At 41.7% G+C, this 23,479-nt stretch overlaps 2 protein-coding genes across 2 annotated transcripts; both read right to left on the bottom strand. All coding sequences in view use genetic code 11, as the record gives it.

Moving 5' to 3' along the window:
- Window positions 1-2,287: 2,287 nt before the first annotated feature.
- Window positions 2,288-6,139, bottom strand: EGR_09760 (DDB1- and CUL4-associated factor; the record flags this gene model as incomplete). The annotated part of the gene is made up of 6 exons (XM_024499009.1): window positions 2,288-2,488; window positions 2,575-2,933; window positions 4,056-4,338; window positions 5,080-5,231; window positions 5,447-5,579; window positions 5,618-6,139. 6 exons carry the CDS (start codon window positions 6,137-6,139, stop codon window positions 2,288-2,290), a joined length of 1,650 nt encoding a protein of 549 aa, XP_024346579.1.
- Window positions 6,140-10,049: 3,910 nt separating this feature from the next.
- Window positions 10,050-13,982, bottom strand: EGR_09759 (hypothetical protein; the record flags this gene model as incomplete). Its single annotated transcript, XM_024499008.1, has 5 exons — window positions 10,050-10,231; window positions 10,278-10,397; window positions 11,756-11,809; window positions 12,977-13,049; window positions 13,944-13,982. 5 exons carry the CDS (start codon window positions 13,980-13,982, stop codon window positions 10,050-10,052), a joined length of 468 nt encoding a protein of 155 aa, XP_024346578.1.
- Window positions 13,983-23,479: the final 9,497 nt, after the last annotated feature.

Here is a 23,479-nt window from a genome sequence, read left to right as displayed (position 1 = left end):
GGACATAATTGCACACATCATGCATACAACAGAGCATGGTGAATGATGAAGCAAGCTTCTTGTCAAAGAAGGCGTCAAATTCCAATTCACGAATATTTATAGAAAAGTTTCAGACAACTGTACATCTGTCAGTGGCGGCCCCGACCATGGCGGTTCCTAGCACACAGCCCCATCAGTCACTCAGTTATTCTTTCAAACATTCAGCTAGTGTATGAAATGCATGTCTGGTGCTGGGAGCTTGATCAACACATCGCCTTTCGAGACAAAATCGGACTAGAGACGAATCCCACTGTGATTACGGTGGATACAATATAATCGCTGACAAACACGAATGATGTGAGGTACAGAAAAGTTAGTACTCCCGAACCATCCTGGTACCTCCTAGGTACCCAGTGTGTACTGACAAATCTCTGCATACTGAGGGCGTTCCTCAGGCCAGTCGTCAGGTGGACAATGGAATAGGTGTGCGAAGGCAAATGTAGCATCAGAACACCTTGTTGAAAAGGAGGAATACGTGTGTCCCCTAAAACAGTCTTACATAGTATCTATTCCTTGTTCACAACTAGCTACACGCGAAATTGGACATCCATCTACTCATTTAACCCGTAGTTAAGTAAGTAAATAAATGTTATGATGGGTGTTCGAGCCACACCGGCACTTTTGAGTTTGCTAAACACATGGACAGAAGTTAACCTATTCCAAGTAGTAGCGATTGTAATCATAGTTACGCAATGAAGATATGCTTCCGTAATATTCGCCAACCAAAAGATAATTGGAGTTAACTAACTTAGTTGCATTGTTCCAGGAAGACATATTCAATGCCTTCCGAGTAGCGTACAGTAATTGGTACGGAACAACCGAAACGGAATTATATCCACATTATTAATTTAATCACAAAGATGGAGACAGTGAGCACACATTTAATGAGATTAGCACAGAGGTTACGGAGTCCAGTTCCCAGGAGAACTCCCTGTTGAAAATAGCATAGTAGGAATACTAAAACAACGAGTGTGATGCGCCAACCAAATGATCATTGGACCCTTTCAGGATGGTTACAATCGCTTCTGGGGCCTTAAAAATTTAAAATAGGTAGAGAAAACAGACCCACGATGGATGATGAGTTAAGGATTACCATAAAGGACGTACGCATTACTAGTTATGCAGAAAAAGCTAACTCGAAAACCTATAAAAACAGTTGTTCCAATGCTAATTATAACGCAAAGAATTGTTTTTTTTTTTTTAAAGACAAGGCGGGTACCAAGAGCAAATTTACGTTTTAAAGTGCAGATTTCAAAATAAATGCCCAAGTACTCAGAATAGCAACATATAAAACTTTCAAATATCAACCGAGGCACACTCACAAATACTGATAACATCACGGAAAAGTTGAAAAAGACGGAGAAAATAGTCAATGGACACGGTACAATGAGTGAGAAGTGAAAGTTAAATGCTTACTAGAACTGCTTAAAAACAAATAAGGCGTCTTAGAGAATTACAATTGCATTTACCGAAAGAAATTGAGGCATCAATTATAGCAGTTTAAAATGTCAAACAGCAGGCACCTCCCTATAAATCCAAAAGCAGAGGGAAAAGTGTTAACCATTTGTAATTTGGGATGGGGTCATGAGAACACTTGATCAGCCTTCCAAGAGAAATTGCACAAAGAAATACGTTATAATCTGATTACACAAGGAATAGCTAAGCATCAAACCCCATACACGGCTCATTTAATAGATAGATAAAGGATGTACAGAATCCCGGTTGAGGGCAAAGAAGTTCGAAGCGCTAGAAGCAAAATGAAGCCAATACAACAGCGGCTTCAACCAATAGGTATTCCCTATAGTTAAGGTAGTACAGTTGCAAGAAGTTGAAGTCTTTTAACACACACTGCATAGTGCTGAGACTTAGCAACATAATTTACACAACTCAAAGCGAGGGAAAATGACCCTAAAATAATAACAGAAATGAGGAAAGTGCCAGGAATCAAACGACATATTCGGAGGACCATTCCAACGTGGCCGAAAAAAAATGTTTACACTAAGCAGAGTAAGATGAGACAACTAGGTCATAAGTAAAATTGTTCAGAAGTATTATAGTAAATCCAAACCTGCACATTCCAGAGTTAAAACTACGTTTGTTAAAAGGTATTAAGCCCCATGATAGTTAACTCTAAAGCGATCTTTGTGAGCAAAAACAGCCGATAATTTCAGGCTACTACTCACTGAAAAAATTGCGCGTGAAAAAACGGCCACGTAGCAATTACAAGGGGTACATGACTTTAATGAGCTTACTGTACCCTTAATAGAATGTGTAGAATCCCGGCAAAGCCGTGAGCAGCCCCGAGGTAAAATTTGTCGTGCCACATGAACATGAGAGGCGGACAGATGGGTGGTTTCCCAATACCTTTCATCAGTTCACTGTACATACCCGGACGTGAAGCCACCTTCTCAGAGAGAGAACGACCTTCGTGAAGGACTTTTTCCACAATCTGAAAAAGAAACAGTAGTCCAGATGAGAAGACAGAGAGGGTATCTCTAACAATGAATGAATTCAAAGTCGGCTAAATACGCTTACTTTACGCACGTCATCTTCATCAATCTGATGACCATTATCTAAGAGAGTTAGGATCCCGGCTAGATAGCCCACACGACCATAGAGTGCCTCATCGGGTATTTCATATTCTGCATACTTTGCACATCTGCTGAAACCCATGAATGCTTTCGAGGCATTGGATGCCTTAGAGAGCGCCATAACCAAACAAGGTGCTGTGTAGTCACTCGTAAAAACACTGATTCTTTCACTCAGCCTCGATTTACTGCGTCTTTTATAGGCCTTATCAATGAATTCGTTCACCGTTTGGATGAATCGACAAACATCAGCGTTTTCCGTAAGCTCATGATCCCTCTGCAACTTCAGTCCCACAAAGAGGATACCTACAAAAAGTATGAAATAAGCCTAGAACCGGATGAAATCCAGAGTATCAGTGAAGCAGCAAATGACTTAATGAACATTAAAGTCGTAAAGGTAAATGAAGTGCAAGTATGTTTAAAATTGAGCCCTTCAACAATTTTCTTCCGAATGCTAAAACAATGAATAGTTAAGCCCATAATGAATACATGAATACAAATGTACATGCAATATTTACCTGATACACCGGTGTAAATCGAGAGATCACGCCAATTAATGGAGTCGATTTGATCGTTCATGTATCTGCATAAATTACTGATGGCACTGATACACTTATCCCTTACAGTCTTGCCAACCTTAAATTGTAAAATTTCCACAGTTAGAATCTACATCATCTTCCGATGGGAGACTTTCTGAACCTTCGATAAATGGATTCCTGTAGTACGAGGGCATTGAGACCAATGATATCCAAGACAAGTCCAGCGGGTTCACACGGCTTAAATATTTCAAGGTCAGTGCCGCATCAATTCGTATTCAACGACTTCGTTACCTTTGAAAGTTACTAGAAAAGTATAAATTCGCTACGAATACTGCGGTTGAAGTGTACGGCTTAATTTACTTGTCAGATGACTACAGTTCGCGCGTCGCGTGTTATCAACTCTGAGAAGTGTGGATGTTGCAATGTGTCATGAGAACCTGCATACCATTTTTAGCTACAACTATATTAGGTAGTTGGATTCTCAGGAACCTCTGAGTCGACCCCTCAATTAAATTCCTTGTCCTCTTCCTTCTTCAAAACTCGTTATCTCAGAAAAGACGCTCATCCCCCCCTCCCCCCCAAATCAGCCCAATCACTCCCATTGTAAGGCAGACAAACACCCACACACATCACGAAGACGATACTACCTCCTTCCCCATGTTGCGGGGATTCACTGAGAATCATAACAGCAATAACCACCCCCAAACAGTCAAAAAGGCCCACACCAGCAACAATAGAACCACATGGATAAAGTACAATCTTCCATGTACAAGAATTTAGAAATAATCACAAGTGATGGACAAAATGATAAGTGGTCACGCGACTCCTGCCGGTGAAATACTTAAAGTTCAAGAGTAGTTATCACAGGGCGAACGACCTCACTAAATACGCAATATCTCCAGGCAATTTTGATAGCAGATTGCAATCCAGTCAGGTTGAAGAGCGCTCCACTGGATCTGGTTTATTTCCGCTGCCGCTGTGTAGGCCAAAATTGGGTCCTCGATTGCCCTTGGCATCGACTGTATGTCCCAAATCAGCGCCAGGCAGTCCTCGCCAGCAGTGCAAATGTGACAGCTCGAGTGCGGCGCCCAGGCCAGTCCGTTTAGATAACCCCGGTGGTTATCCAACGTGGCCATTGGTGTGGAGAGAACACGGAGGTCCAGTATGGTTACCTATAGTAGGGATGCTTGGAATGGGTAAAGAGATTCATCCACCCATTCCCTAATTTTTTTCATTCATAAACTAATCCGCAAGGAGGGGCCGATTCAAACTAATAAATCCGAAGTAGAGAATCAACAGAATGGTACTAGAACCTGTAATGCGTGCCTGCGCAGATACCGTGGGCAAGCCGAGTCCAGCCCAGTCCTGACACCAATCATCAAGACAGGGGGGGAGAATGATAATGGTGAGTGGGTGTAGGAAGCGTATAGTGGATGATAAATCAAGCACCTTGTCAACGGAGACGTCAAACAGCCTCAAAAGTGAGTTACTCATTCTTGCAAGCGTTTATCAGAATGTAGAACGCCTGATCGACGCATGAGCTGCGGTGGAACCGCAGAAGAGACAAGCATTTCAGTGGGAACTATGAACACGACACAATTATTTGCTAACGCAAAAGTGTGCATAACTGAAAAGTTGGAGTGCGCCTTCTGCATGCTCCTCTAGGATGTTTCAAATATGTAAATAAATTCTCGATGGCGAATCTGTCCTTTAGGCATAAGTTAGACGTCGCAGTATTGGTGATGAACCACATAGGAATACAAATGCGGTTCCCATTTCCTGCTATGTATTATTTCATGTCTCTCATGGACTCAAATGCACCGATTTGACTTAAATGACTCTTATAATCATATGTCTATTCATCCACTTCATCTTCCCACCCATCAATCCGGAGCCATGATTCGTGAACCTACCTCCTTAGAGTCCATTGCAAAGGTGGCGATATAATTGGGGTCCTGTCGATTCCACGCCAGACGCAAAAGTGGGGTCCGGTTACGATTCTCATAAATTATGGTGGATGTCAGGAGATTCCGAAGATCGAAGAGACGCACTGACCCATCCGCACCTGGGAGATAGAATAATGGATCATTAATGGAGGCTTATAAGAAAAGTAGCTTCTCTAATGACTAAGATATCCATTTATGGCCTCAAAATCTATCAGTACGCCAGAGCAGTGAGTGGTGTTAATAATAAGAACAATCAACAATGATGCTCTCCTCTTCCTGCGTTAAACCATCCTCATCGTACGGCAATACGATTAATGAAGGAGGCAAAACTTACCAACACTAGCAAAAATATCTCGATTACCAGTTGCGCGACTGAAGGCTATATCGTAAACCTCCTTGTCATGGGCAATTACTTGCGTTTTAACATGACCATTAACATTTCGAGTTCGTCCAATAGCTTGTTGAGTCTAAATAAATCAGCTGGAAAAAAAAGTTGTTGAACCACCTCTAACCCCCAAATCGTGCACGTTGTATCCACACTGGAAGCACCAATAATTGTCGGATCAGCTTCATTCCAATCGAAGGAGGTCAGTGGCGCACAGAAACCGGTAGATTGGTTATTATTAAGTGTACATTCTAGTTTTGTGGGATTTTCAGATACTTTCCATATGCGGAGATAATCCCCACTCGTAGCCAGTAAATCCGGACAGTTGCCTTTTGGGTCTGGCATCCACATTACTTTCGTGGCTGGATAGTAGTGATTAAAAGCAGGCTGGGCGACAAATTCACCCTGTTCCTCATCGAGAGTGATTATTTGAATTTTATTGTTGTATTCCTCGATAAAACTTCCAACCGCTAGACGAAAGCGTTTATCCTGTCGCAGTGACCAATTAAGAGAGTAGATATTCCAGGGCGCTTCGTATTTGTAAATTTCCTTGTTTTTAGGATTTGATACAGGAGGTATGGTAGATGTAGCAGTTTGTGGATTCAAAGTGCCCACTGGGCCCGAAGCAGGAGTTCCAGACATACCGATAGACAGAACAAACCAACAAAAGAGACAAAACTGGGTACCGCGCGCCAAACCTAATTAAGTTATTTGGCACATTTCAATGATTTATTTGAAATGTTATAACACAAGGTTTTTGCCATCACGAATGAATAATTTGAAAAATTTATTGCTGAAAGTTTTTTGATATGCACTAAGAGTGGCGTCGAATTTACGCGTACAATTCTAGATTTAAGCTATGGATTACTGACACACAATGACAGAGTTCGGCCAAACGGTACGTCTTAAAGCAAGTATTAATGTTACAACGGTTAGTTCAAACACCCATGTTTTTCCTCTGAAGCGGTAACAAGCTAAGATATTGTGGAGAGCCTGTATCACTAATGCGCCGAATGACTGGGAGGCTGCCAGCATGGCCCAAAGGTTGTGCCACAGAGTAGACGTACAATCTGAGACGACTCAGAGACACACGCAGTTAAGCAAATTGGCAACCAAGTAGTATTAAGTGCCACGACTAACCTTACGATCCATAGTTTTGATACAGCACACCTTTACTGAACACAGGGAACCATATTATAAGCCCCTAAAATTTGGTCTAAATCAATTTATTTCTATCGTGAGCCCTTATTCAAATGCAAGTTTTATAACTTTGATGCAGGCAATGCTTGATCTGAATGAGTGTACTTTTGCACCAGGTTGGCTTGCCGCTGCTGCTTCAGTACTATGAAAAACGTATATTACTAATGCATAGAAGTGCTGGAAGGCCACCAGCATGACCCAGAGGACATGCCGCAAGTCAAACGCGCAATTTGCGCAGACTTAAGGACCCGTGTAAATGAAATAAACGGCAAATCATGATAAGTGTATTTAATGTATTTTTAGAACAGTCAGTGGGGAACAAAGTCTACTTTCACTTCTAAAAGAATGGAAAATCATTTAAAATAGCTTTCTCGATTTATTAAAGTATTCCAAAGATGGCCACAACTTTCCCCTCGAATTACCGTAACGTATGTATTCTGGAGGATTTCAACGAAGATAATTTGTGGTAAACCCTAAGTAGCGGCAAAGATTTATAAATATCCGTTTCCCCAAAAGGCGCAAAACTACCCTTGTAAATATCGTGATCCAGCTCTTCCCCAAAGTTGTATTGAGCCATGTCAGTATGATTTATTTCCAACGTGAGGGAGAATGCGGAGGATATAGTCATGGTGAGAGAGCCATGCTGCCAAACAGGAGTACAGCTTGCTGAGTCTGACAAGTCCCGCCTAGTTCAACATAGAGTCCAATAGAATATCAAATTTCCATGTAGCCTTCTTCGCATTTAGAGTGTCGTCTCTGTTTCTCTGCGTTGTCATCTTTTTGCCCCGGTCATCACAACGTAGTCGCTCTGTTACAATACACTCACGAGTTAAGAATAGGAGTCACTGAGTTGTCATACTGGGGAGAGGACATCTGTTCTCAGCATCGAAGATGCATTTAGGTAATTCCACTCTACCGGGAATTCCGTACTATGTGTGTACTGTATTGGAGGGTAAATTGAAGGGGGAGGAGGTATTCGTTGGCTTCGTATTGCCAAAGGTTTGACAATGCTCTGTAATGAGTGCAATTGTTATGAATTGTTACCCCTAGGTTATCTTGCCGTTGGGACTAATACGTCGCCACGATTTCTTCCACGGGTCTAGTCCATAACAGTAGAATCAGAGATCCGTCACCAAGGTGCAGGTTGGTTGAGAGGAGTTGGTCATACCCATAAGATCATGCCGCCTACCTAAAACAAAATCCACAGAGACTCGAGAGTCCATACATTCAAATACAGTGCCACAGCACCATAACTCCCACTTTCTAATTTTGTGGGGGTAAAGTTTCTAAAGTTATAGTCCATGCTTAATTTGATTTACGAAGTACTCAGTTTGCTACAAGTAGAAAGGGCACTCCGCGAACTACACGGAATTATGGTTCTTATTCACAGTTCTAAACCCTATCATGTCACTTTTATTTCACAATGCGTGATAGTTTGATCCAATACTTCAAAGGGATCAAAGTGTCCACACTCGTTCTCACATTGTCAATTAGCATGGACGCAAATTACCGTATGGGCTGATTCGTGATTGGTACGTTGCATAAAATTAAAGTATCTAACTTCGGCTATTATTTGATTTTGAAAACAATAATTGTTAAGCCTTCATTTTGGTTTCTCAGGCACATTAAAACTCCCCCTTCAAAATTTCGCTTAGGGGGATGGTGTCCAGGCCGTCCCAGTGGCCCTCCAACCCTTTAACACGTCGGCATTTCGTAACCCATCCCAGTATTATCATTTCTTTCGTCTTCAGGTAAGACTCAGGACGCTATAATGCCATCAGACGCATCGCAATTTAAAACTTTTGTTGTGAAAATTTTTTTTGAGAGAATTGCTATTAGTAATGCCTTTAAGGTGGAACCATGGCCAACACGACGCCTATTTGAATGGAAGCGTCCACCACAGATACCCCCATGATCTACAAATATAGGGAATTTTGCCATCGCCCTTCATCATGACTCGATGATTGCACTAGCAAAAGTGTTTGCTCTACTATAAAGCCAAAAAGCGAAAGTGATGATTAATCATTTGGGATTGACATTTGACGCCTTTTTGCAAGTATTATAAGTAACATGGAAGTTAACAATCCCAATGTTTTGTCATCTTTGGGCCTCTGACCCAAGGGTCAAAGCTGATAAAACCATCATTGCCATAGACCAGAAAAGTACACTAAAGCAAACATTCATTTCAGTAGGTGATAAAAGAGACCCGCACACAAACGCCATTCTGGAGAATAGTTTTCCGTTTTTAAGGACTCGATCACTTATCACTCAACAGTGTTGTTCTTGTCGGCTATGCAGATCGATGAGTACGCAAGAAGTCACTTCTCATTCGTTAGAGCAAGCAAATACGAACAGTCAGCACTATCAATGCTCATAGTACAATTTAACTAATTTGTAAATAACGCCCTAATTAAGCTCAAAAAATTCTACTTGTTTTTTCACTAGGTTATATTTTAGTTACATTTTATCATTCTTGTGATTTTTTGTTTGTATCTAACTAACAGAACTGCATGAACACGCAGGAAAGTATTGATCAACTGATTGATTGGTTAGTGGTTTGCCGCACGCAGCTAAAGTGCGCCCGTTGCCAATAGCGCGTAATTCGCACTTGTGAGTCCAGAATATCGATGTTTTGCACTTGCAGCAGGGTAGACTGTGCTTTGTCTGCACGCGCCTGAGCACAGGTCAGCTGAGGCCTAGAGGCGCAGATACACCCACGACGAGGTGATGCACGCGTGGATGCTGACCAGCCGCTCCATTTGTGCTGACGTGGTGGTGGCTTAGTCACCGCGCCTTAGTTAACTTCTGCATCCGGCATGTGCTACAGTACTGGCGTCGTCTCCTGTAACGGGTAGGTGTAGGGTAGATTTAACACGTAAAAGGTCACATAGCACTTGATCGGTCTAGAATGCTAATTCTTGTCATGATGCCAGGCCATACGCGGTGCATAACGTTCCACTTTGACGATAGTACTCATTTCGCTTGTGATAATTCTTTTCTAAAGGCTTATTCCTCAGACTTAAATACCACAAAATCTGCTTTACTTGTTCTTTTGCATTTTCCCTATAAGAATATTTCCAAAATATGGTTTTTTCAATGAATGTTGGCGATTAACTCCAATTTCGCGGTTATTTCAGGCCCCTAATAAACCAGGAATCCAGGCCAAAAAGTCAGTCAATCCAACACATTGGGCTTTATTTTATGCTAGCAAAGAGGCAGTAAAATGGGTCAAGGAAAGCATCTAGGTCATTATGGGAATGCTGATAAGGTGCTTTCAGGTGGCCCATTTTGCCCCACAATTAAAACTTTGCCAGGCTTTAAACTTCCTCTCAAGCAAATTTCTCGACGCCTCTCAATGCACATTGAATCGATGAAATAAAGTGAAAATAAATGTTTTACTTGGATCATCACTACTGATTTTACATGTAGCTGAACCAAGTTGCGTAATGTTCTTCATCAGTAAAGCAAACAGCATCCTCCCACATCCCAAAGTAGCGGTACTATTCCCATTTGATTTCATTTGAAACCTATGTACTCGGAAATGCCAACAATTGTTTTTGCCAGCTGGAAATGCCCTAACCAAGGCCTAAAAAGTCATTTACAGTTGTCTCATCATTGTTGCGTGACTGATAATCGGATGTGGACACCTCAATGTTCAAAAAAGCCTTTTCTAACCGTATTGTCTGAAGAGTGACCAATTCTGACAGTGAAGTGACACTCAATTTTTAGGTCTTTTATAAAATTCGCTATTTTTGGTTATTTAAGTATTATCCGAATCCCGCTAATCAGATCAAAAAGAAACCTATGGAATATCACCTGATGTATATCAGAAGTTAGTTTCAGTGAGGTAACATAAAAGCACCTTTTTGACAATTGGTCTTGCATTTTTCATATTGTACACCAGTAACTTTTAAAAATTCGCCACAGCTTATTCTAGAATTGCCATTTTTGGAAACAAACCTTGTACACCCACTCCAACAAGCTAACTTCGACATTGGCAGCAAAAAAATGGAATAATTGTGATAGGTCTAGGCTTGTCTCTCTGCCACCTCAGACTTCATACCCTTGGAAAGAGTAGATGAGTTGGGTAGGGATAGTAAATGGGGTACAGGAATCACGGCTATGTATGTTCCGAGTACGTACCCTTTCGGGGGCTGACAGCGTCCTTTCAGTTGGGAGGCTCTTATTTACTGACGGCCTCTAGCCTAACGGACTCATTCAAACCTGTTGCACATAACGTTTATGAATTGCTTGTCCTACAAAATACACAAGTGTTCTGACTTAAGGCGTTCTTTTTTGAGGGTGATTTTATTGCCTATTTGATAAAAAAATAAATTTTGCAAAAACTATCTACCTCTTCACTATGCAAACGTTTCAGTGGCCACTTTGAGAGAGGTCAGGAGACACTGCTATTATACGGCACCTTGAGCGGAAAATTAGTTACCCTGAGAGGAGCTGCACGAGACTAGACAAACATGAGGCATGTCAGCAGACCGTCACGTGGAGATGTGTGCTCACTGATAGCTCAACTGAGCACATAACAGATCAAACCTTGTCATTCCACACGCTCCATTATGCCACTCTTAGGCTTCCTCCTTGCCTCGCAGGTTTGCACCATTCTTTTGGGGATCGGGTGTGTTACGGGATTCTAATTTAAGGGGCATAAAAGAACGGGCGCAATGTCGTAGACTTCGATACATGCAAACACAGCCAGGGCCTTGATGCGGCCTGCAAAGCGTGGCGATTACTAGAGGAACCTCAATTTTATTGCAGCCCCTCATTTGCTTTGGAAGAGGTTTTAAGCTATGCAACTTTGAAAGTAGCTTACACTTATGTCTATAGAGAAACCGACTCGCAGACATAAGCAAAACAAGTACCATTCCATACGCGATGCTCGAAATAAAACCTACCGATGGAGGGTACTTATTTTAAACAAATTTTGGACATGAATTTCCAGTGCACAATGGTTTTGTGAGAAGGAACAGTCTTACTAAAAGGTCTTCAGGGTCCAGGATCATCGCGTTGACTCTAAGAATTCCTTTCTCATGCATTCTGGACTAGCGAAAACAGTACATGGTACGACGAAGTTATACTTTGTTTTGGTTCCCAAACCTGAAGACGAAAGAAAACATAATACCTTGACAGAACATATATGTCTACTATGTCTACTATACAGTAGGGGTTGGGACTACCGGTATGACCCAAAGGCCAGCCCACTTGGCGAAGGTACAATGGCCACGACACAAAGCAATCCCGTTATCGATACCAAAAGTTAAACAGCAAAGGTATTGCAGAGCCTTTCTCCTCTTTTGTGTGTCGACTTTGACGCTCCCCTTGGTCAGCCTTCCGCGTTATCCATCAAAACGTAATCGGTGTTGAGCATAAACTTTGAAGAGTGGCTCAAAACCGCAGAATTTAACCTCAACCTCTATCCTTGATCTCTATTAACACCCAACATCCTCTGGGCTCTCCCTCAAAATTTGTTTTCAGCTGTAACAGATGCTGGCGTCACCCCCACACTGACCTAGAGCAATGTTGTGTCGCCTTAACTCAAATCGGCATTGACTAGGCAGAGCAGACTCGCGCTAGAGACTTGCCCCTTCACTACCAAAAAGCGGGCGAGGACGATAAGGAGTACCCTAGGCATTTTCAACATCTGACAGAAACTGTTTTCCGTGGCTCGCCTGCATAACCGTCCACTTCTGACACGGAGTTCGACCACCTACTATGGTTGAGAAGCTCTGCGACATAAAGATTAACTCCCTCAGTCAGCTGGTCAAGTTAGTAACCAGGGCGGGCCAGGAGCTCTATACGGTCCTGCTTTACTACATGTCTAACGGACGGTCAAGCCCGACATCCTCATATCGCGCCCCTACGCACTATGCGCCAAGGTCGGGTGAGCCTTCCTTTTCCCCATCTTATTTGCCCCCAAAACGCCTCCTATTCATTTAAGTGAGTTTCATGTAAACGGCAAGGATGTCCATGCAGTTTTTTTCTCGACCCAGATGCAGCTAAATCAGTTGTAAATATTCAGGCTTTCTCACCCTTTGTAACAGGATCAAGATCGCTTCTCCTTCTACAAGTTTGCGTTCAACAGAGGGAGGGAGGAGAAAATTAGCTGGCAGGGTTAAGACGATACTGATAGGGGATGAAGAGAGTAGTAAATGGTAAACGGTCACAACTCCATGAATAATGTCAAAGCTGACAATGAAGATTGTTTTACTATAATGGCCAGCCTTATGTTACATTTTTAAAATCGATATGCGCATAAGTGCTTACAAACATTCATATTTTTTATCATCTGATAATAAAAATGTGGAAATCGTGTTGTAAACGTTGTGCCACTTTGCACCTACCTCAAGGCATAAAGATAAATACTAACTAGAGCTGTTAATCTGCATTAACAATTGAAGTAGTTTTAATAGTCCTGTTGTGAGTCGCCAAGGTTGCCATTTCCTGAAGAAGGGTACATTTTTTGACAGCATATTGGCCTACGCCCTTTAAGTCTTATGCTAATCTACTGCCACAATGGTGGTATGGGCCTGCGCTTTTACTATCCCAGTCCCTCCGTGCATTCGCATTAAATCTATTTTTATGCTTCCCGTTTAATAACTGTTTTAGAGGCAATTTGAGCTTTACAGTAAGGAACACAAGCAAATTGCTCCACAAAAAAAATAAATCAGATTTAGTTAACTGGAAGCTGTGCTCAGACCTCACAGAAGGTAGACATACTGTGAATGGCTATATCTTGAGGGTGTCGCAGCAGAACTCTCGAATAATGGCCAGACGTGGGGCAAGATCGAAGGGATTGAAGCCATTTTTGCAATGCTGCTCTAAAACAGGTGTTTGCGATCGTGTGCCGGGATCCCCGCAGCTTATTGTCGCCTGATTGATTGGGATCATATTAAATGCGATACTTCACTCACTTTAAGATCAAGGTCAATAAGTCACCCAGTGACCCACACACAAGCCACAAATTGGTCTCCGGCGGCCTTCTCTAGCCAACCGCCATGGTTGTACACGCACACAGCACCGCTGCGCTCACACAATTATTTTAGTCACTAAAGACACTTGTTCTAAAGTCTACCACTTTCTTATCTAATTGGTGGCCTCAACAGGATTCTGGTGACTCACGAACTATCCATCAAGTGTCCATCACTCCTGTCTCATGGTGAATTTAGCCTTCTTGGACGACTTCCAACAACTAAAGAAAGGGTGATCCTAAGATCCGTCAAGGAGGACTTACAAAACAAGAAGCAAAATGATCTTTTGTAGGAACGTACATTACTACGTGAACGTTTTTCAGCTTTCGCCATTCGAATTTCGAACAGCTTTAGAGGAGCTCTACCCACACCACTTGTGCTACCCATCTCTGAGGCCTTCTGTATAGCTACTTCCCAAATTATCGTATGCTTTAGAAAGTTTTCAGCATAAGGGGATTCGGACGCCAATACCTACGGTATGAAATAACGAACCAGTTCATCCCTACTCCATACAGGTCATTAGAACTTAGACACGAGTGAGCGCGTAATGAATGTTGGGCCACGCTTAGCTTAGCTTGCAGCCGTGGTTTTTTTTCCGCCGAGCGCTCAGATCGACACATCCACTGCGTGTGCTTCCAAGTATGCAAATGCGAGCGTAGGTGTGTAGCTTGCTGAGATCATACAAACGCGAATGTGTTTGCATTGCTGTTAAGTTGTTTTGAAAAAAATCAAAGTTGCGCACTTCATGGCTGATTAAGTTATGTCAGCGTCGTTGTCAAGATCAATTTAGTAAATGTACCAGGCGTGTTTAAGTCAAAACGGAACTTTTAATTTCACGTTTTCTTAAACAGGTGTGCTAACTCTGGGATTGCCTGCATCCCCAGAAGACACTCATGTTTTGATGTTTAATGAGGTTCCGTTTTCGTGGCTAGTTTTTAGAACATTGTGGAACGTCGAACTCCCCCTCTGTCTCTCTTGACTGGCTGACAGTCGTCATTCTTCAGGTGTACTACTACTCATATTAAGGTCAGGGGCAGTCATACACGACAGATACGTGAGGCTGATCCACAAATTTTCCCCAGCAGTCTTTACTAGTCACACATGCATAAGCTATATTCTCTTACTTATTCCATCCTGACAGCAAATGGTCATCTGTATCAAAATCTTATCCACTGATGACGCTGGTTAGCAACTCGACAGGATCCAAGCACATGCACACAAACACCAGATCATAACACTACTAGGGCACAAAAGCGCCTAAATACACACTAACACCACCCAAATGCTGCAGGCCAATTCACCTTAAATGAGTTTCGCCGATATGGCAAAAAATGACTGCAACATGTGAGCGTATACAACGAGGAGGTGCCTTGTCAAACCAAAACTCACCCATAGCTACACTTGCAGAGGACTACAGGTATAGTACGGGATTGATAAGCCGGCTTTGGTAGGTCGTTCCCAGTCCACAGTGCAGCAGTCATTCCTGCGAACTAACAGCGCATCCGTGGAACGCATGATCGACGCAAAACTTTTCAGTGAGTAAGGTGAACACGGCACAGTCATTCGCAAACAAGAACTCTGCAATACCGGAAAGTTAGCACACACCGAGTACAGTGCCGAGCTGAGCCTGTTCAACCCTGCTTGGGGGTATTACCATATCCCCTTTTTGCATCTTGGGATACTAGGATGTTTCCTTTGTAATGATGAATCTTCCCACAAAGAGGTTGCTTTTCAGGTGGTACTTGAACGCTGGAATGAGTATATTCCTGAATGCAGCAACAGAAATGCATAAAAAATGAAATCCCGTTCCCACTCCTGAGATATAGTCGCTCTTTTGGTATGCTAAAAGCCCCGTTTCAACTCAAAAGTTCACCTTAGCATTCATTCATCTCATTAGAATAAGGCGTGACAGTTAGATGTTTGCATAATAAAATCATATTTTATTTTACAGTTTCTACACAATCGGTTTTGATTTGCCCCTATGACTGGTTTATTGACAACCCATCAACTTGATCGATTGTATTTTCATGGGAGGGATTTTTTGCGGAAATTTTATTTTTTTGCTAAATTTTCCTAAAATTAAGTCCCCAAAGTGCTTCAAAGCTTCATAGCAGTACTTTAAGGTGAACAGATAAAAAATATCGGTTATCGCATGTTTTGAGGAAGGTAGTGGTGAAATGCTACTATTCATGCGACTCATCTAGAGGTACATTTCGATCTTCTTAATGATGACTTACCTTTATGTACTTCAGTTGACCTTATCCTCCGCGTATACCTCATTTCACTCTCTTCACTTCATTTTTGTGTATCAGGAGGCATAGCACGCGTAACACTGGATTATGAAGCACAAGCATGATTTGTAACCTGGCATTTACAAGTGAAGCTACGGTATTCTGGAATCAAACGTTAAATACTGCCTATTGTGAGGGTAGATTGGCAGTAGAGGCTACGGAGAGACTAGGGTCTCCAAGTCTCATCTCGAAAGCTGGAAGAGTAGAGGGCTGATGAAAATTCCTCTGCCAGTTGGAGTGCTTATTCCCTCGAGGGCACTGTGAACTCGAGAGAAAATAACTTGCATTCGAGATCACGGTGTATTTTCGGCTGTAGATTCTGAATTTTGCCCTCAAATGCAAATTGAAGAACGTGAAATGAACTCTAAGGTCAAGACGTCCGCAGAATAGAGTCATTGTGTTAACAATGTAACCAGGCAAAACTTTGTTTCTAATAAAATATTTATAAAAACTAACTATAACTTCTGCCTTCCAACAGACCATATGATACCACTTACTAAGCTCTTAATCTTTCACGAAGACAAAGGAAGACAACATACTAGGACAGAAAGTGTATTTCCGACGTACAGAAAAGCCTAGAGGGCTGCTAGTATGGTCCGAAGGCCATGCCTCATAGCCGAAGCTAAGTGGCGGAGCCTTAATTGCTCCCAAAACTAAAACGAACAGGTAAACGAACAAGCACTACATAGCCCCCTTTCCTTTCAAGCGTTGACGCCGATGCTCCTCTTAGTAAGAAGCCCAAGCTGGCCATTCCAATGCAGTTGGTACTGGAAGAAAAACCCACGACCAAGCCACTCCAGACATCAAATTTCCATGCAAAAGAGTTGATATTTGATCGCTATGTCACCAGTCCATCTTAGCGATTCCACTGTACATAGAGTTTCCTCCCCCTTTGAAACTGTATTGGTGGAAGGGGAATGTGCTGACTATCTTGTGCGTCGGCCACTAGTGGTAAGATTACTGGCCCAAAAGCAGAGTCATATAACAAATGACGGCATTTAAAATAAATGCGTGGGGTTGAGGTATGGCGTCCATTCCTCCTCGCTACTTTGGTCTCATCTCAGTGCTGCTTAGCCATATCCAGTTAGTAGAGGAGTGTAGGAGGTGTCGCGTGTACACCTAAATGGCATCTTTACATAGGCACCGTAGACATCTTTGTAACTAGCCCCACAGACGGTTTACAAAATTCCTTATCTTACTATTAAATCCATTAACCCAATATTTGTGCTGTATTTTTGCATATCAGAAAAATCCCATAAGAATCTTACCCTTTTTCTACTATTTTCCTTGATTCTCTAGTTCTGTGTGAATTTGTTTTTCTTTGCTCCTTTGCCAAGAGCTGAATTCAACACAACTCTAAATTCTATTTTGTAATTAAAAAAACTATATTTTTAACTTTTCGTTTTGTCCTTCAGCAACCCCTTTTGTCTTAAAAATTACGATTCCCTCATCACTGCCCTGTAGAGGAAAGTTAGGAATTTCAGCAAATACAATCGCAACCACTTCTTTCGTAGTCTTGTATGGAACTCGCCAATTGTCATGCATTCTAAGCTACCAACACTATTTTGCTCGCCATATGAAATATTGCTGCTGGTCTGCTACCAAATTGTTTTAAGTTTTACAACGTCCCGTTTTACCGTAAAAGCACGAAAATGTAAGAGATCTAGGCAGGAAGCAATTTATTGTCTTGAAGTGAATGTATCCTGAGGAAATCTAGTCAAAATCTGTTCATTTACTTAATACCCACTGCGAAGACAACCGCCAGTCAGTGATTAGCCAGCATATTTTACACGTACTCTGTACCAATCTCAGATGTCTGATTTACACGGAGCCTGATTCCAAAGTCCAAAATACAAATTTATGTATTTAAGTGCCTAATTTGTACTTCCCCCGATGGCGAGCGCCTGGGTTGACCTGGCAGAAAAAGAGCAGAAGCATCGCGACATTAGTGGTCGAATTCGTCCAATCAGGGAGGGCTTTCAAAGTCATGGCAAGCGATCTAATGCCTTATTGGTTGTTTGCAAATAAGGGCAATGCATGACCCACTGGAAGCCGACGTTCTAGCAGCAACAATCCGTGTAGACATTATAAAGTAGCCGCACATAGTAGGCGCCTTTAAGTAGGTACGCGAATCACCAGTTGAACAACCACCAATGCCAAATCTTAGCAAGCCTTCAAGAGGTGAATGAGAATATAAAACGGAAAGTCAACTATTTTAATCCGAGTAAATGTTTTTGTCTGAAGTCGGAGCGGCTGCGTATTCTATGCAGGGAAAGCATGTGTTACCATTTCACCTTGTGAAGGCGAATGAAAGAGCAAAGTAATTCATAAGATTACTAAAAACACATTTTGTCACCCCTAGTGGCAGTTGTTTCACAGTTTAATAATTAAAAAGTCTGTGTCAAATAGCTTTATGTTTTTTATGATGAAGGCGTATTACATCGTTGCTGAAAGTTTCGTGGAAGAAAGAAGGAACTATTTGTCTATCGTTGGTACTGCATCCTCTAGAATTTTTGTAAATTTGTTTTTTAATAAATCAAATTTTTAATTGAATTCATTCTTAAAGGTAAAATGTCATTTACAATTAAGTCATGCTTTCATTTGAATCTCAGATACAAATTACAATTTGAGAGAAGTATCAATGGTTATGGATATCACCAATGCATAAAATTGAAAATTCGAGTAGTGCTTCAGTTGTTAAGCTCTCGGTTTTGGAAATGGCCCCCGGGAGATCTGCCATTGTACCTCCGCAGGGAGACCTGGCCTCCAGCCCATGCTATTAGTCTACAAGTAATTCTGTAGGACTACATTACATATTCTACGGGAGTAATCAGCATTTTTTTCGTCTTTGGAGAAGTCTTGGGCAGCTACAGTGCTGGGTGTCTGAATTGATAAAAGGTGGATTCTGGACTTAGTAGTCCATTTTTCGAAAAAAAAGTATATTGCATACCATGGGGTCATCTTAAATTTATAGTTGAGGACAATTTCATAATCATGGCAGCTAATAAACTTTATTAGTTTACTTTATAACCTTCACGGGTTTGCCTAGTCTTACCAGTGGAGGGAATTATGCAGATCAAAACTTATTGTTCCAGGTTTTGCAAATAGTAAGTGGAAATACTAGGGTAAATTTATAAACGTATGAATAATTGAGAAGTTTGCTTCAGTGGACCGCCCAGAAGTTTCGAAATACAGTCATGAATCCTCTTCATTTAGTCCTGATAGAATTATAGTGTCCTAAATAGCTCCCAAAGCAATTAAATATCATCTTAAAAAGTCATTCTTCATAACAGAAGGTCATAGGAGTTAAAGAGAATTCAATACTGTCAAGTCAACAGCATAAATCATGGAGGCTGAAGTGTACAGGCAGTTAAATACACATTTGAATGGCTACTGGTTTATCAGTTAATGCCATTTCCGACCCGCTTCTTGATCACCTTTCTGATAAGCCCATAACGAATTTTTCAGTAAAGTGAAACCTAAAACTAAGAAGGCAATGATAGCATGAACGATCTTCTATCATAGGGTGAATTATGCCCATTAGTGAAAGCAAACATTGCATATGCGGTTGAGGTTCCCCCTCAATATGAACTGCGCCTGAACTGGTTTGATTTAGGAGAAGGTGGCAAAGCTGGAGGAGACTATATACATGTAGTCAGCTTCATCCTCACCTCCCCAGTTGGCGGTTAATGTGCGAAACCCGAAATGTCATGGCTTCCGTTTCAATACTTGGTATCTTAAATCGGTTACAACTGGGTTTCATCATTTTTTATTCATTTGGGGTAGGGTATGCTTACTGCTGCCAATAATGCAGCATCCCAAGTAATCTCTGAAGCTGCAATGAGGCAGACCACTATACAAGAAGGAGGTTGTGGGCATGGGAACAGGATCATGCCAAGAATAATGGTGGCAGACAGTGCGGAGAATGAAGGGCCTGTGAAGTTGTACGCACATTTGAACAAACAGCGTTTTTTTGTAAAAATCAGAGACTTATAGGGCGGTGAATACATAAAGAAAACAGCAAGCAAGTTGCTTTCATGTGCGCAGTTATTCATGAGGTAACAAGAAACTGAGTGTTTTATGGACCAGTAGACAACACAAACATATCATTTGACACTGCAGATTTAATGGTATTAAATCGTGTTTGAGAGAGAGTAGAACAACCAACATTTGATGAGATATCGATAAGCATATGTCGAGCTAGTTTTTAAAATAAAAAAAGATCAAAATTTAAGCAGTTAGATATTTAGTTAATCGAAATTTGTAGTGCAAGCCGATTCACCTGATGCAGGAGAAGTCAGTTGTAACCGATCAAAAACAACGAAAAACTGATGATTCACGAGCTAATTTTAGCTGGTACTAAATAAAAAGTACAATTTACAAAGGCTCGACCATTAGCCTTGCGTTTGGAACAAAATTGACTGTACAATCGAAGTCTCACGGATCGCCCGTTAACATTCCCAGCTAAGGAGGATTTGATTTTTCATTTTGGGGACCTGAAATATGTTAATGAAGCAGCTGGAGAAGTCAAAGCAACTGTTTGCATTTCGCTCTAAAATGATGACATGTATGTGCTTGTCTTGGTGCCTTAGTTACTACCGCCGTCTGATTTGAATATTTGGTTACACTAGGCTCGGATCCAACCCCTTAACGAGTTGCGATTGGCTGCACAGGATTGCATGTGTATCTTTTCACTTGCCTACTTTGGCAGATGAACAGAAACGAGAGCCATGCAAACAAACTTAGGAAACCGTGGGACGGCGTCTTAACTACAAGGTACAGTTACACCAATTAAATGATCCACGCAGTCGCTTATACCTCCGAGCTTGTGTAACATGGACGTAAAAGGTAAATGGCGTTTTCAAGTCGATTAATGGAAGCATCTGCGTTACCTTGAAAGACTTAGAAGCAAAATTAATAGAGACCTGAAAAGCTACGCAGAGTAACGTAATATTAATGCCAAGCATAGGTCACCGTTATTTTGGAAATAGCTGCCAGTGATCTCCGTGATCATTGCGGTTCGGCCTCTTCAACTGTATTTTAGCCGATCAAAGCTATTCGCGAAATGGGAATATCGATGACAAGAATTCTATCCACCGCTACGCAGATAGGATTAGCTGCCAAAGGCTGACGGAACTTTGGCCATCCATCCATTGTGACCCTCCAAAGATTCGGTAACTCTAGGTAAATGCCTTTCCTCCATACTATTTTAGCGTGGCATCCAGTAAGCGTATTTCCTCTTATTGCCTTCACTGTGTTGCCTCACCGTTGCCGAAACTGAGCTACAAAGTGGAAGTTCCTAAGTAACTAAAGTTTACATAAATACGCAAAAGAACTGGGGGACTTGCATTTTAGAAGCCGAAAAGCAGATTACTGAGAGGGTCAGCTTGGTAGAATGCAAAACTAAAACACATTAATCCACGGGTGTGATGTGTCACCAAATATATTTACTTCATCTCCTTTCCCCATTCTTCAGGTGTAATTATTTCGCGCTAAAATCCGCGAGACCACTCTTTGTCTTCTTCTCCTTCTTCAAAGACATGATAGTAATTTTGGAATTGGTCTACTGTAGCGCCCCGACGTAATACTGGGACAGAAAGCGTATTGCTGACGTACGGAAGGGCTGCGAATGGGGCTACTGGCATTGCCCTGAGGCCATGCAGCTCATCAGAAGCACAAGCTTTGGACCTTAGGTGCCCGTGATACCCATACAATGAGATAAACAAATATTCAAAGTGGTACTTGGCTCCCCTTCCCTTTTGAGCGTCTTCCCTAGCCTTCCTCTGGTCGAAATTCTGCGTAGGTTATTACAACGTAGTCGGTGCCGTAAGACAAACACTCACTAACCAACCGCTCCACTCATCGAGTATGCACGCGAATGAAATGGTATTTTACTGTAACGTCACGGGCCCCTCTTGGCGATTCCACTGGATCTAGGGTTTTGCCCTGTTTGGAAATTGTTTTAAGGGAAATGGGAATGTGCAGACCACCTCGTATGTAAGTCGCTATCCATAGGAACTCCGGCCTAAAGGCAGAATCATTTGGTAAGGGCTCTTTAAAATAGTTTAATGCCTATTCCTCCTTCCCACTTTGTTCTCATGTTACCACATATTTTTTAAACCTGACTACAACAAGCCGCTGGATCTTCACTCCAACCCGAACTGCACTGAACTCTACCTCGACGTCTTTTTATTTCCCGCTAAGAAATGGTAGAAGTAATCGGTGGTGCTAGGATTTTCCACTTTTGAGTCGTGCAGTCTTGGTGACCTGCCCTCCCCACGCTCAAGAAAATATTGCCCTAACAAAAGCACAATTAAATTAAGTTTCTGGAAATAAGAAAAGCAATTTATTTCGATTTAAAATACATTTGTGCCAAATTTGGGCTTTAGTGCACTGCAAATAGTCCATTTGAAATGAGTACACCGAAGCACCGTCAAATATCACCTAAAGCGTGCATTTGAAATGTGAAAGTCTAGTGACCCAAGCGTGTACTTTAAGAATTGCGCCAGAGAGCGTGAGCGTTGGAGACAATACGAAAACTAATAACCAGTAAACGAAAACAACTGACAAGTCTATTAGTCGCAAATGAATATTATTAAAGGAGAAACTTTTCGGTTCTTCAAAACTTCTTATCAAAGTAGATTTCATAAAGTTCACATGAAGTTAAATTAGTTAGCAAAATTAGTAAAGAAAATCATTTATTTCCTCCTTACCTTGCCACATGGCTATCGGGGTCCCGATGATGAAGGAAAACTGCAGTCAGGATTTTTAATGTTTTAGCGGAGAAAAAACTGAAAGCTGCAAATATCGTTAAAACAATAACACCCAACGGCAATTTTATTGTTTTAGGACCATCCAGTCTGCTTCTGAGGTTTATTTTGATGGGTAGTTACCACAAGTTGCTAACAAACGGATTTCTCATACGTGTGACGGGGATTACAGAGGTGTCCACAAATTCTTGCTAAGAGCAACTTGTCAAGGGGCTGTTAAGGATTTTAGATAATTTATTGGCCCCAAGACTTCAATGAAGCCGAAGAAGAAATAATGCTAGGGCAGACTGTGCGCTTTTGACTCGAATGGCCCAAAAGCCAGGACTTCCGGAATAGGTACAACGGCGGAGCCTCTAAGCGGCCCGTCACCAAAACCGAGAGTTAAACAAACAACTCGCTAAATAGACCATTATATCTCAGGCTAGAATCTCCACACTTCTTTGGATGAAAAATGCGGAATCGATAATTAATCTTGTAATGAATTTTATGCCAAAGTTAATCATCTGAAGCTATTAATTTTTCTCTCTCCCAAATACAACCCTTGAGTGTATTACTTGACAAGGCAAATGGTACTCATTGTTGCACGTTATTGCGATGTGAGTTCACCTGAGCAATTGATTGACAATCACATAAACAAACAGCTTATGCAAATTTCATAGGTCTCTCTCTTGCCTGCTGGCTTTGATTTGAACCTCCTTTGTAGCCTAGCTTTGTTCGGTTCGTTTCCTCCTCCTCCTC

Source organism: Echinococcus granulosus (genome assembly GCF_000524195.1).
Source record: "Echinococcus granulosus chromosome Unknown EG_S00165, whole genome shotgun sequence".
Taxonomy (NCBI): Eukaryota; Metazoa; Platyhelminthes; class Cestoda; order Cyclophyllidea; family Taeniidae; genus Echinococcus; species Echinococcus granulosus.
This window is presented reverse-complemented; position numbering and strand designations above follow the sequence as displayed.